This window comes from Budorcas taxicolor, chromosome 8 (assembly GCF_023091745.1).
Source record: "Budorcas taxicolor isolate Tak-1 chromosome 8, Takin1.1, whole genome shotgun sequence".
Taxonomy (NCBI): domain Eukaryota; kingdom Metazoa; phylum Chordata; class Mammalia; order Artiodactyla; family Bovidae; genus Budorcas; species Budorcas taxicolor.
The window spans coordinates 113,835,062-113,849,795 of record NC_068917.1 but is presented as its reverse complement, the minus strand read 5'-3'; the positions used below and the strand labels follow the sequence as shown (position 1 = coordinate 113,849,795).

The window sequence follows — 14,734 nt, the reverse complement described above, 5'->3', positions numbered from 1 at the left end:
AGAAGAATCTGTTGTCACGACAACCAGATTTAAGCCTTCTTGGAGCCCCTGGACATGTTGCCAAATTATGGTCAGATTTTAATTCTCCCTCATAACAGGAATGATTAAAAAATAACCTGCTCAATGAATCACTACTTTTGTTTTAAACTTCTCATGTAAACACCATCATAATAAATACCTTCGGCATGTTTAACTAGAAGAATTTTAAAAGTCAGCATATCTATTCAGTCTTCTTACATATTTAAAGAATTCAAAGCAACTTGTTTTAACCTGTACTTATTTTGCTCTCTTTGTCTTCCAGCTCGGTGTCCAGTGGCATACGGGCTTTCAAGTTCACATGCTCGTTTCTAAGTTGCTCCCCTTCCTCTGGCTCCATCCTCTTGATCTCGACTGGCTGGGCCTTATCTGCAATGTAACTCTCTGTGGCGAACATATTTCTCTTGTATCTGGACTTGCCAATGTAAGGGCTTTCATCTGGGGCTTTATCAACGTCAACATACTGAAAACAAAATAAACAGAGCTTATGCTTACTGAGTAACTGCTATGCAGTCAAGTGACGTTTTTTGTTTTATTAGTGAAGAATATAGCACAGAATTGCCTAAATACTAATCTTACATATATAGAAGTTAAAATATACATATAATTATATACAGAATTCTTGCATCTTATTCTTAATACTAAAAAGGAACTAGAACAAAAAAATGGCCTCCAAAAGACTCCTCTTCCTGTCCCTGAAGAGTGAGCTGGATGGACTGATTATGGAAGTACCTACAGACGTGCTTTTTAAAGTACTGCTCAATCTCTCAAATCAGATTTCTCAAAGCCAACTCCTGTACTGTGGTTTCTTGGCTGGCATATAAGTAAAATCTCAGTCTAATAAATTTTAATTACTTAATTTTTACTAAATGATACATGATATTGATTGGAATCACTGGATCTTGGAAGTTAAATGGCTTTCCATTACAGTGACATTTATGGTATTTGTATAAATAATGACTGATGAATAGTGAACCCAGTGACTCCTGAACAAACAATACAGGCATACGACTATGCCATGGGCACCGAAGCAGGCAGTGCAGTTTTCCTGGAAGTTCGGATTTCAGGAAGCTGAAACCGCTAGACCACTCAGGTATGACCTAAATCAAATCCCTTATGATCATACAGCGGAAGTGAGAAATAGATTTAAGGGACTAGATCTGATAGATAGAGTGCCTGATGAACTATGGACTGAGGTTTGTGACACTGTACAGGAGACAGGGATCAAGACCATCCCCATGGAAAAGAAATGCAAAAAAGCAAAATGGCTGTCTGAGGAGGCCTTACAAATAGCTGTGAAAAGAAGAGAGGCGAAAAGCAAAGGAGAAAAGGAAAGATATAAGCATCTGAATGCAGAGTTCCAAAGAATAGCGAGAAGAGATAAGAAAGCCTTCCTCAGCGATCAATGCAAAGAAATAGAAGAAAAGAACAGAATGGGAAAGACTAGAGATCTCGTCAAGAAAATTAGAGATACCAAGGGAACATTTCATGCAAAGATGGGCTCGATAAAGGACAGAAATGGTATGGACCTAACAGAAGTAGAAGATATTAAGAAGACGTGGCAAGAATACACGGAAGAACTGTACAAAAAAGATCTTCACGACCCGGATAATCACGATGGTGTGATCACTCATCTAGAGCCAGACATCCTGGAATGTGAAGTCAAGTGGGCCTTAGAAAGCATCACTACAAACAAAGCTACTGAAGGTGATGGAATTCCAGTTGAGCTATTTCAAATCCTAAAAGATGATGCTGTGAAAGTGCTGCACTCAATATGCCAAAATTGATCGCTGAAGAAGGCTTTCTTATCTCTTCTCGCTATTCTTTGGAACTCTGCATTCAGAGGCTTATATCTTTCCTTTTCTCCTTTGCTTTTCGCTTCTCTTCTTTTCACAGCTATTTGTAAGGCCTCCCCAGACAGCCATTTTGCTTTTTTGCATTTCTTTTCCATGGGGATGGTCTTGATCCCTGTCTCCTGTACAGTGTCACAAACCTCAGTCCATAGTTCATCAGGCACTCTATCTATCAGATCTAGTCCCTTAAATCTATTTCTCACTTCCACTGTATAATCATAAGGGATTTGATTTAGGTCATACCAGAATGGTCTAGCAGTTTCAGCTTCCTTAAATCCAAACTTCCAAAATCCAAATTGGGAAAACTCAGCAGTGCCCACAGGACTGGAAAACGTCAGTTTTCATTCCAATTCCAAAGAAAGGCAATGTAAAAGAATGCTCAAACTACCACACAATTGCACTCATCTCACATGCTAGTAAAGTAATGCTCAAAATTCTCCAAGCCAGGCTTCAGCAATATGGGAACTGTGAACTCCCTGATGTTCAAGCTGGTTTTAGAAAAGGCAGAGGAACCAGAGATCAAATTGCCAACATCCACTGGATCATGGAAAAAGCAAGAGAGTTCCAGAAAAACATCTATTTCTGCTTCATTGACTATGCCAAAGCCTTTGACTGTGTGGATCACAATAAACTGTGGAAAATTCTGAAAGAGATGGGAATCCCAGACTACCTAACCTGCCTCCTGAGAAATCTGTATCCAAGTCAGGAAGCAACAGTTAGAACTGGACATGGAACAACAGACTGGTTCCAAATAGGAAAAGGAGGACGTCAAGGCTGTATATTGACACCCTGCTTATTTAACTTCTATGCACGGTACATCATGAGAAACGCTGGACTGGAAGAAACACAAGCTGGAATCAAGATTGCCAGGAGAAATATCAATAACCTCAGATAGGCAGATGACAGCACCCTTATGGCAGAAAGCAAAGAGGAGCAAAAAAGCCTCTTGATGAAAGTGAAAGAGGAGAGTGAAAAAGTTGGCTTAAAGCTCAACATTTAGAAAACGAAGATCACGGCATCTGGTCCCATCACTTCATGGGAAATAGATGGGGAAACAGTGGAAACAGTGTCAGACTTTATTTTTGGGGGCTGCAAAATCACTGCAGATGGTGATTGCAGCCATGAAATTAAAAGACGCTTACTCCTTGGAAGGAAAGTTATGATCAACCTACATAGTATATTCAAAAGCAGAGACATTACTTTGCCGACTAAGGTCCATCTAGTCAAGGCTATGGTTTTTCCTGTGGTCATGTATGGATGTGAGAGTTGGACTGTGAAGAAGGCTGAGCACTGAAGAATTGATGCTTTTGAACTGTGGTGTTGGAGAAGACTCTTGAGAGTCCCTTGGACTGCAAGGAGATCCAACCAGTCCATTCTGAAGGAGATCAGCCCTGGGATTTCTTTGGAAGGAATGATGCTAAAGCTGAAACTCCAGTACTTTGGCCACCTCATGAGAAGAGTTGACTCATTGGAAAAGACTGCTGCTGGGAGGGATTGGGGGCAGGAGGAGAAGGGGACGACAGAGGATGAGATGGCTGGATGGCATCACGGACTCGATGGACGTGAGTCTGAGTGAACTCTGGGAGATGGTGATGGACAGGGAGGCCTGGCGTGCTGCGATTCATGGGGTTGCAAAGAGTCGGACACGACTGAGTGACTGAACTAACTGATCAAACTACAGTTTTGAGTGAGATAACTGAGCATTAGAAGGTTGCTCCGGGTTACAAATACGGATGTGGGCAAATATCCTTTTAGGGCTTTTAAACTCTTATGGACACTGCTCTATCTCACTGACCTAGGTCATTCACAGATTGAACCAAGATACATTTACTCTGCTGATATCCTCATAATACGAATATGATTAACAATAAGATATTTTTAAACATCACCACTACCCTGCCCTCCCCTGCCCCCTTCTATCCTGTCTTTAATTTGGATTACTACAAAATTAAAATAACTCACCTCTGAGGGATAATAATTCAGCGGCTCAAATTTAGCATCGATTTTATAAAAAGCCAACTCCTGTTCCAGTTCGTACTGTTTTTGACATGCTCGCGTTAGTTCCATGGTCTTCTGTCTTAGCTGTTGGCCCAGTTTGACAAGAAACAACACACAGGTTCAGTAAGTTAGTGTAAAGGTAGACTGGTGTGGCAAGTTCTAATCACACCTGATTATTAGATTTCAAGAAATCCCACAGCAGATGGAACATTAAGAGCATTTTATCTTAATTCTAAAGCACTATAAAAAATGGAGTACAAAGTCATCATTTCATGAGAGATCACATAAGAGACCTTTGAAGTTTATGACGTTATTTTAGGGCGTAATGAAAAGGTTTTTAAAAGATCATTTAAATTTGTTTTATCCAAATGTGAAAATAATCCTTAACAATTATTTTTAAGTAACTAGTCTACTAAGTGTCTGCTTCCTGATTTTTCCAACAATTGGTACTAATTTACTTAATTTATTTACAATAGCTTCATGGATAGGCATGATATTAGACATTAACTACAAAGAAATTAGAAGGAGTGGGAAGGATGAAAGTAGGAAATTGGTTCTGACTGGTGCACTGCCCTTGCTGTCTTATCTTGGCTATGACTAACAACAGCTTGGTCCTAAGTGCTCAGAGCATTATGTGTGTAATAGAGGATAAGGGATGCAAACAAGCTCAATCAGATCCAAATATGTGATGTTATTAAACTTTTAATAAAGTAATCCTACCATATTACAACTTTTCAGTTATTCTTGGAAATTTTAGGAGCTAAAAGAAAACAAATCATCTAATCTAATCTTCTGAATTTATAAATAAACTACAAATGCCCAAGTATTGCTTTTGTTTTTTGCCAGAGCTCCAGATTTGTTTCTAATGAGCAGCCATGTTTAAAAACAACTGGACTATATGAGGATCTTTTACTTTTAGCTATTTTGTTTCACTTCTTCTATTTCATATTCAGGGCTCCCATTTCATTTAGTTTATGTTTTTCCATTTCTCCATCCCTTTTTACTCTTTTGATGTTCTTAAGACTTTATTAAGCATAGTAGAAAAGCTTTTGTACACACATATATATAAATATATGAATAATATATATATTTTAGAAAACTTATGAATTCTTGCCTAACTAAAAAATTTATGACATTTTGATTCCACATGTTTGACAGTATGACTAGAATGCTAGATTTCTAATTTAAAACAATATGCAACAAGCAGCAAAGGTTTACTATATAGCACAGGGAACTATGGTCAATACCTTGTAATAACCTATAATGGAAAATAAATTTTAAAATAACACACATATATATGTATAACTGAATCACACACAAAAAAGAATTCTACTTTTTGAAATTTAGTAATGCTTATCTTTTGCCAGTTTTTCTACATGTCCTATGGACATCTAGTAACAATGCATGAGACAAAAAATTTTTAATATATTTGTGTATAATGATTAATATAGATTAGTTAAATATACATCTATTATATTTAAATTAGTAATGACATCACTTAAGATGCTCCTATTCTTATTTTTTCTGCACTTGATAAAATATTCTCAGAGAAATGTATCAATATGATTATGAATTTTTTCTTTTCCCTTATATTTCTTCTGACTTTTGCTTTATATCTTTGTTTGTTTGCTGTTAAGGTGCCAATGGTTTATGATATCTTCTTTGTGAATTGTTCCTTTTATCATTAAAAATATTCATCTTTGTTTCATTTAAAATAAATAAATTTAAAGAAGAAACTGAATCCCAGATTGGTTAACTGACTTGCCAGATGTTAAATAATTAGTGGTAGAAATTAAATATTTTATTAACTACCAGTACCAGCTCCCTTTCTACTAAACCAATTCTTGATTCATTTCAAAGGTCCACTAAGTGATTTCTGCTTTTTCATTGCCCCCAGCATCCAACAGTAGATACTAGACAAAAAACATGCATGCAGAAAGACTTCTTTAATACGAAAATGCAAGCTGAAGAGAATAGACACAGAACATTTTATAAGGCCCACGAAACCAAAGTCGTGCATGACTCAGCTTTCAGTCACCTCCTGACTATCGACCCGAGGGGAAGCAAGGCTAACGGGGATAACAGGCAATCCTGACTGAGAACTCACGGGATGCGAGACTCTGTGCTAGGCATCTGGCATGTGCTATCTCACTAAATCTTCACAACCACCCAATGAGATGACGAGAGCTGCACAGAGAGGTTAAGTAAGTTGCCCAGCTGCACAGTTGGTAGTGGAAGAGGCAGAGCTCAATTCCAAGTCTCCTGATTTCAAATCTAACACTCTGTTATACGACACCGCCTTCCATGTCCTGCTGTGGGGTGCCAAGCACATTACCCACATAGATGCTTTCACCAGTGCTCACGAGTCCCTGAGTCTCAAGAAAGCAACTCACAACCCACAGTGTCAACGACTGTTGGGCTCTGCTCCTCAAAGGTCAGTGGCAGTGCGTGCTCGGTTGCCCAGTCGCGTCCGACTCTTTGCGGCCCCATAAACTGTAGCCTGCTAGGCTCCTCTGTCCATGGGGTTTTCCAGGCAAGAGTACTGCAGCGGGTGGCCACTGCCTTCTTTGGTGGCAGTGGGGAAAAACAAATGTGACTGGACCATGGAGAATACATGAATTGGCCTCTGCAGGCAAATATAGTCTGACCTTTGAACAATGTGGGTTTGACTGAGCAGGTCCACTTACATGTATTTTCCAATAGTATTTACTGTAGTACTAGACGGTTAGTGGTTGGTTGAATCCACGGATACCAAGAAACTAAGGATACTGGGGGTCAACTAAAAGTTTTACATGGGTTAACCCCCATGTTGTTCAAGGGTCAACTTTACCAATAAATACTCTGTGCTTTGTGTCTTTTACAGCAGTAGGCTTAGCATACAGTAAGCACTCAATAAATGTCCACTGAAGAAATGAATAAATGAGAACAAACTGGGAGTCTAAGGCCCTGTAAAGTAGGGTAGTCACAGTATTAGTTGTGGATAATCAAGAGTTGACTGAACTTAACATATTTACCAGTAGGAAAAATAATACAAATTCTTTTCCCCACATTCATACTCACTCTCCTATGTACACATTCATTAAAAAAAAATATGTACACACACGAGCACATCTCTCGAAAGGCAAGCCAGTTTCAAAACTTAAAATGGACGTAAGTCTATTAACACAAGTTACCATGCAAACCGTGAAAACCAGTGTACGATTCAGCCCTGGACAGACTACCTTTAAGGAGGAATGAAGAATCGGCAGACAAGGGTCTGCAAGAAGCCAAGACAAGGGCTAAAAGGAGAAAGAAGCAGACGGACAGCGTCACCTGGAGAATTCTAGAGAATGTGACACTGTAAGTTGCTCTTTACTGACAACTTACCTTAGGAAGATATGCTTATTAACACCTGCATTATTTTTATATGGGTGCATTTTATCATCATCCTACCTATGAGTTTCAAATTTACTACCATATTACTTAATTTAGTTCATTTTAAAGCATTTTCAGATTCATAACCTCACTTAGTCACAGGGCAGGTAAATAGTCCTCACTTTAACTGAGGAAACAAGAACAAGAGTTAAATAACTAATGCTATCATGTTTCATTTAGAAGTTAATTTGCATACTACATGAGGAATTACTTCATGAAACTAGAATATTTTACAACTATAGATGATATTACCACCAGACATTCTGCATAAGATAAAGGAAAATGTTTTTCAAATGGAGGTTCTTAAAATAAGACACAGAATTATTTTTTCTAAACATAGAACAGTTCTTTGGAATCATAAAATAACAAGTAAAACAAGATGAATTTAAAGAAGAAATACAAAGTAGCTAATAAATATATATTCAGTACTTCAATAACTAAAAACATTGTGAAATTAAAGCAGTGAGATTCTATTTTTTTCTATTCTATTTACAAGTTCAAAATAATATCAACTGAAGGACTGGGTTCCTTCACCCATTCCTATAGAAGTGTGAAGCAATTATAAGCTTTTTGAGGGGTGCATTAACATTAATCAAAATTAAAAAATTTTAAACTTACAGTGATTATGCTCAGGAATTATGAGTATGAATGCATAAGGCATAAAGATTTTTTTTAAGTAAGATTTTATCTACAGTTCTGTTCCTAATAACAAAAAAGTGGCAGCAACCTAAATATTCAGTAGATTGAACAAATTACAGAAAACCCATATAACAGAACACAATACAGACTTTGAAAAGAAAAAGAACTTATGTGTGTGTGCATATACGTGTGCACACATGTACATGTGTATGTAGTTTTTAACTTGGAGAGCTGTCCAATGATATACTGTTTTATTAAAAATAAGAGGCAGAATTTAAAAAATATACAGTAAGATCCTTTTTAAATCAGAAAACATTCAAAGGTATATATATGTGTATATATATTCAATTACATGTGTAATTAATATATATTACATAAGCATAGAAAACAAAATGGATACATATTAACCTCCAAAGAATGGGATAGGAAAGAATGAAACCTTCATTTTCCACTGTATACATTTGTGTTGTCTGAATTTGTTATAATAAACATATTAACTTTGTATATAATATGACTTAAACAGTTAATGATAAAAATAACATAAAGACTTAAAGAACAGCACAGTCTGTCTTCTAACCAAAAATAGTTACAGAAAAGAAACAGCAAAAACTGTTGATTTACAAAACATTTATTTATAGCACAAACATATCAACATTATAAACAAACAAAAGAGAAAACTAGGTAACTGTAGGAACTCATAATTTGGGATAGCACATAGCACGCGATTATAAATACAAATGGGAGGGGACATGGGTAAACCCAAGGCTGATTCATGTTGATGCTTGGCAGAAACCAACGCAATACGTAAAGCAATTATCCTTCAATTTAAAATAAATAAATAAATAAATACAATACTTTGCCAAGGTTTTCAACAGGTTGACTAACATGCATGGAAAATCTCAGCATATGGAAATTATAATCTTCCTTTATCTTAGTAATAAAAGTGAATTTTATATTGTCAGAAAAGATCAGTAACTCAGGAAAATTTATTAAATGTTCACAAATGTAATGCGATACTGAAAACTTACCACAGTTAAGTACTGTTTTTATTTTTTAAGTACTGTTTCTTGTATTTTAAGTACAAACATTACGTGATGGCACAAAGAGCTCACTGCTAGAATGAAACTGACTGTAGTAAGTCTTCAATGATCCATTCTATTCTGGAAAGGAGCACGGCAGATGCACACGTAAGACCACTGATAATCACTGAATTATTAACATCATATACAACATGCCTTCAGAATACGGTAGGCATATTTGAAAACTACCTTCAAATAAAAGGCATATGAAGAAAGCCACAAATGTTATGAATATTTGACTAACAGAGCTGGGGAAGCTGTCCTGATTTTTACCATGTCCCCCACTGATAAAGAAGTGCTCAAGAAAGAGGTATGTAGACTTCAGGCAACAATTTCTCTCTCCACACAGAGAAGGGAACGTTTTTCCCCCCTTGTTTAAAAATGCAAGTGTTTAGGCAGAATTCTTGTCAACAAATCAAGTAATTAAGCCAGAATGCCAATTTTGAAAGAGGGACACCAAAAAAAAAAAAAAAAAAAATTAACTGTATAAAGGATTCTATTAATTATAAGAGAAATACAGTTCTTTGAAGTTATGCTTAGATCAGAGGAAGAATTGTCAAAAAAAAAAAAAGAGTACCAACAGCTACTTTTTCCTTCAAGGAAAGTAGCCTAATAATTTTACAGGATCAGATTCTCTAGGTTGAAGAAGTCTTTTAAGGTGATTTAGTCGTCTCCCTGACTAATTTTTTTTAAAATCTTTTTCCTAAACCCTGAGTACATGCCTATTTCAGTGAGAGCAAACACAATCAGAGTCATCACATTTTATCTCAAGACAGCTATTAGATTTCCTCTTCATTACTAAATGAAAAACTGCTTCCCTATAATACTAGTTGCTACTTAATTTTATGTCTTGGGCGCTTCATCAGTAACTCCAGCCCCTCTTCCATGAAACAGCCCTTTGACTATCTGCAGGCTTGGGGCACAGTCCCAGACAGCACGCATCTTTTGGGCAGCCATACCATGCAGTGAGCAGTCAACTGCAGCACGCTATTTCCGTTAAACCACATCCTCGCCATTCTACGGCCAGGAAGTTGTGTTTTCAGACCTAAGAACGGAGAATTTTCTATTTCAAGAGAATACAGTCACAGCAATGTAAAATACGGACTTACCAGTTCATTTTTCGTGTTAAGGTTACTCTCGAGCTCCTCACAGCTCTGTTTTTGTAGCATAGCCTCCTCTTTTAATGATCTGTTCAATTTATCTTGATTTTTAATTTCTTCAAGGAACTGTGCTTGTTTGCTTTTAAGCTCTTCAGTTTCCATCATCTTCTTCTCCAGGTCTCTTTCCAGTCTTTCTACCTCTTCTACCAGTAAAAATTGAATAGTTTATGAATCATTATATTTTCTATTTGAAGAAAGGCAGGACTATTTCTTAAATAACAGCAAAAGAAGTCTTAGAATAGTAAAAATACAATTCTACTTTTTAAATTATTCACTATAGTTTAGGGAAAAAAAAGACTATTTTGAGCTAGACAGTGATTTATACTAAAAGGAAGGAAGGCATAATCATCTGGATAACGATTTTAAACGATAATATTTTAATTCCAAGCATCTGTGTGTTGATAAATGAGGCGGCTTTTTCCAAGTCTCTTAGAAAAAACATGCAAAATTTTATTTGATATTAGTGATTACACTTTAAAGGATGTTGCAAGCATGCTTACAAAATAAAATACCACGTTATCCTGCATGGCAGGTGGATTCTTTACCAGCTGAGCTACCAGAGAAGACATCTCAAGAATCCTTCTAAGGCTTCCTATGATGCTTAGGATAGGATCCAAAAGGTTTTCATCGAGAACTGACACGGCTTTTCATGATTTGGTCCCAAATCCCCTCTCCAGCCCCGTTTTCAAGCACACATTTCTGAAATGATTCCACTTCTTCAGTTTTCTGATGCTTGTTCTCATCTGCAGGCTTTTATTCACACCTTCTGCCTGGAACTGTCTTCCTCTATCTCCTACTGGCCTATTTTGCATCTTCCAGGTTTGGTTTTTTAATATAAAACACTATGAGAAGCCAGCCCTGACTCTACCCTCCCCAGATACAATGCTTCTCAGGAATGCTATGATGCCACCCTGCACCTCTGCCGTGGCCCTCGTCACAGGGGGAGTTGGTGTCTGCCTTCCCAAGAGCTCAGCATCACTAAAAGCTCCTAATTAACACTCAAAGTTGCGAATGAATCATAGGTACTTTAAACACTTCCCGCAACTTGACTTCTCTTTGCTTCATTTATGTTTTTTAATGATTCCAAAACATCACCTTCTGGGAAACAAATGTTGAGTTAGGGGATCCCGAACTAATAAACATTTACCACATTTCTCAAGTGTTGGATCAAACCACATGAAACCGCTGTTTTTATCAATAAACAAGGACTAACATCAATTTCAAATGGCTGAACATACAGGTTCATAGCCTGTAACTATTACATAACTATTGTGTTAGGCTACTTCATATCTTCCTCTTCCCTTCAAAACTCCCATACTCCTTCTATTTTCTTTTTTCAGTTGATGAGCTCATACTTTATTAATAAGACAGACCCCACCAGTAGAAACTCCTCATTTTCTTAGCCCCAAAGCAACAAAACTAACACCTACACACATCTTCTCTTCCTTCTGATAGAGAAAGTGTCCCACCCCACTTATCAAGAGACATTCTTTATTCTTCTTCTCTGGTCTCATCTCCTTGTCCTCCCAAGGACCAAAGAAACTAAGCCATGATTTGTTTCTTCACTTAACTCTTGAATATTCTGCTTCTTTGATTACCAGCTTTGATGCTTCTGACAATTTCCTGGTGTGGAAGTGATTGGTGAAATTTTTTAAACATTTTTTAAAACTCACTTATTAGGTACGAGGGGAGAGAAACTGTGGGAGGAAATTTCAAATCTTCATCCAAATGTCTTCCTCCCATCCACTCTTCAATCTGTAACCCAGCATTTGTTCCAACCACTCCTTAACTGCTCTCGTCAAGCTCATCGCTACACTGCTAGTCCAGAGCACTTCTCTGTGCGCACCCTTCTCCTTCTGTCTCAGTGACACTCCACACAGCTGACCACTTCCTCTTCTGAAAACTTCAGACTTTTGCAACCCACTACTTCCTGGTTTTCTCCTCCCTTTATGGCCTCTCTTTCTGTTTTCTTAACTGGCTCCCCTTTTCGCTCTCCCCAATGGCTGCCTGAGAGAGCTAGTTGATTCAGGTGGAATTAAGTATCATTTTTATGCTGACGACTCCCAAATTTACATCTCTAAGACAGATCTCTTTGAAACGCAGACACACATTTCTGATTCTCTTCTTGGGTGCCTCACAGACATTCAAACTCAGAGTTCTAAATTCTCCCATTTTTACCAGAAGCTTGAGGATTATCTAATCCATTAGAAAGTGCTGCTGATTCTGCTTCCAAAGTGGATCTGTCCATTCCACATCTATCATCTAAATACAGGCCACCAACATTCCTAAGTCAATAGCCTTCTAACATGCCCCTTTACCACCACTTTGCCCTGCTTTAAGTCATTCTCCATCCTGCATCAGAAATAATCTTCTTAACATATAACACCTGCTTAAATGCTGTCAGTGCTTTCTGCTGCGCCTGGAATACACCCAAAGCCCAGGCCCTGTGTCATCTTGCCCCTGCCTCTCCAAACTTGAACTTGAGCTATCCTCCTGTCAGATTAGTCTTCTTTCTGTCCCAACCCACCAGCCTCTTCCCAACAGCAAAGTACAAGCTTTTCCCTCTCTCTCACCCTCTTCTGCCTTTGCCTTCAGCTTATATGTCACTTCTTCAGAGAGCCATCCCTTTACACCACTTTCCAAAAAGGGGTTCAGCTCTGTTCCTTTGTCTGGCTTTAGTTGTTTGTTGTCTGTCTTTTCCACTGTAACAGAAGCTACATGAAGGCCAGTGCCTCACGTCTTGCTAGCCCTATCTTCAGTGCCACATACAGAGCCTGGCTCACAGCACAGGCCTGATGAGTATTCGCTGAGTTCACTGATCTGTGGTGCCATTTTCTATGCCAATTTTAATAGCATTATAAAGTTAATAACAAATACATCTTTTCTGAATCATTTCTGAAAATAAATTCCTCTCCCATCCGAATTTAGTTTTTTAAAAAATATGTCACCTTACCTAAACTGAATCTCTCAAAAGCTTCTTGCCTGTCCTGAGTGGTTACTGGGCGACCTTCCAAACTTTCCAGGGATCGGAGGTGAAAAATGGTGAACTGAAGGTAATGCGGAAGGGTCACAACTGGATTTTCAGCTAGGATCAGAGAAGTCAAATCTTGAAGTGGTTTCAATTTGCTTACATCTTGGAGCTAAAATGATATGTAATATTATTATTGGCATAATTGAATTTAAACATCCTAAACATACCTAAGGGAAGTAATAAGTCAAGGAAATTGCAATTATCATGACAAGGAACCTATTCATAAAATCCATTATCCAATGGTAGTTTGAAGGGAGGGACAGAGAGGAATATCTGAGGACCTAGAATGTATCAAGAGCTATATCTGGCACTTTCCACATGCCATGCCATCTGTGACTCCTCACAGAAACCTATGACATAGCATCTGAATTCTATAGATCATGAAACTGAGGTTCAAAGAGTCTAGGTGACTTGCTCAAAGCTCAGAGAGTATATGTGAATGAAATAGGATTTGAATTCCAGACTGGGTAACTCTAATCCTATTATCTTTTCATTACTCTGAATGAACAAATCAAAAATATAAATGGCTATAAAAGAGAAATTTTGTAAATCTTCAGATAACTATTATAGTTGATAATTAAAAGAAATAAGGATACATAGAAACATTCACAGTCCTGAAGTGAGATTTTTACATTTATCCAGAGAGGGATTTTAAAAGGTTGAGAAATACTACTACTAATGGCCAGTGCAAACAATCTCCCCGAATGGATGCTCTTGCTGAGCGCAATTCAAATACGAACTGCGACGAGTGAGTGTACAAAACTAGAAATAATAATAGATCAGCATTTATTGAATGAGCTTCCGTATAGTCAACAGTGCTAACTAGGGATCAACTACTTTAGGAACATGTGTGGCAATATTAGGTGAATTCATGGCTACCTCCTCCCATCACCCGCTAAACTCCAAGATCTCCAAGGTGACGCTGTGTAACGTGGCGTGGGGCTCGGCTCTGAGTCTTTTGGGCTGCCAGAGTGAAATGGCAGGTCACCTTAGCAGACCTTCATAAAGATGAAGCAGGAAAGTAGAGACACTGCACAGCATTAAACAAAAGGTACGTATTATTACTCCCTTATACTGGTAAAAGTTTAAAACACTAAATGACTCTAAGGCTGTATTCCTTAAAGGTTTTATTTTCACATTTTATCATTTCATCTGAGCCCTATACCACTTCCATAAAGAAGGCAGGGGATAAACTTTTTCCAATTTAAACAGTGAGTTTTAGACAGATGAAAATTTATCCAAAGATCACAGAAGGCAAATCTAGACCCATACTGGAAGTCACCTCTTTTATTTTCTATTCTAAGGCTTAAGTTCTTTAAATTATAGGAGGATTGTTTCCATTTTAATACAGATTTAAATAAATTAATGTTTTCACTTTGCAATGCTTATTGAATATCTAACTGTATAAATGTTACAAGAAAATTATAAAATATACTCATATATTTTATGACAGAGAAAAATACATGTCACCATCAGCTTACGTGAACCATGATAAAATTGCTTTACTACAAAAAGCTAGTGATT

The 14,734-nt window shown here is 37.4% G+C and overlaps 1 protein-coding gene across 1 annotated transcript in view; it reads right to left on the bottom strand.

Annotated features, from left to right (window-relative positions):
- The window catches only part of CNTRL (centriolin), an 83,776-nt gene that overhangs the window by 59,642 nt on the left and 9,400 nt on the right, over nucleotides 1–14,734 (bottom strand). The window contains exons 5-9 of the mRNA XM_052644946.1: nucleotides 13,133–13,319; nucleotides 10,129–10,322; nucleotides 7,109–7,165; nucleotides 3,852–3,971; nucleotides 271–499 (exon numbers count right to left, since the gene is read on the bottom strand). Coding sequence (XP_052500906.1) covers nucleotides 271–499; nucleotides 3,852–3,971; nucleotides 7,109–7,165; nucleotides 10,129–10,322; nucleotides 13,133–13,319 — 787 coding nt within the window. The remainder of the gene's footprint in view (nucleotides 1–270; nucleotides 500–3,851; nucleotides 3,972–7,108; nucleotides 7,166–10,128; nucleotides 10,323–13,132; nucleotides 13,320–14,734) is intronic.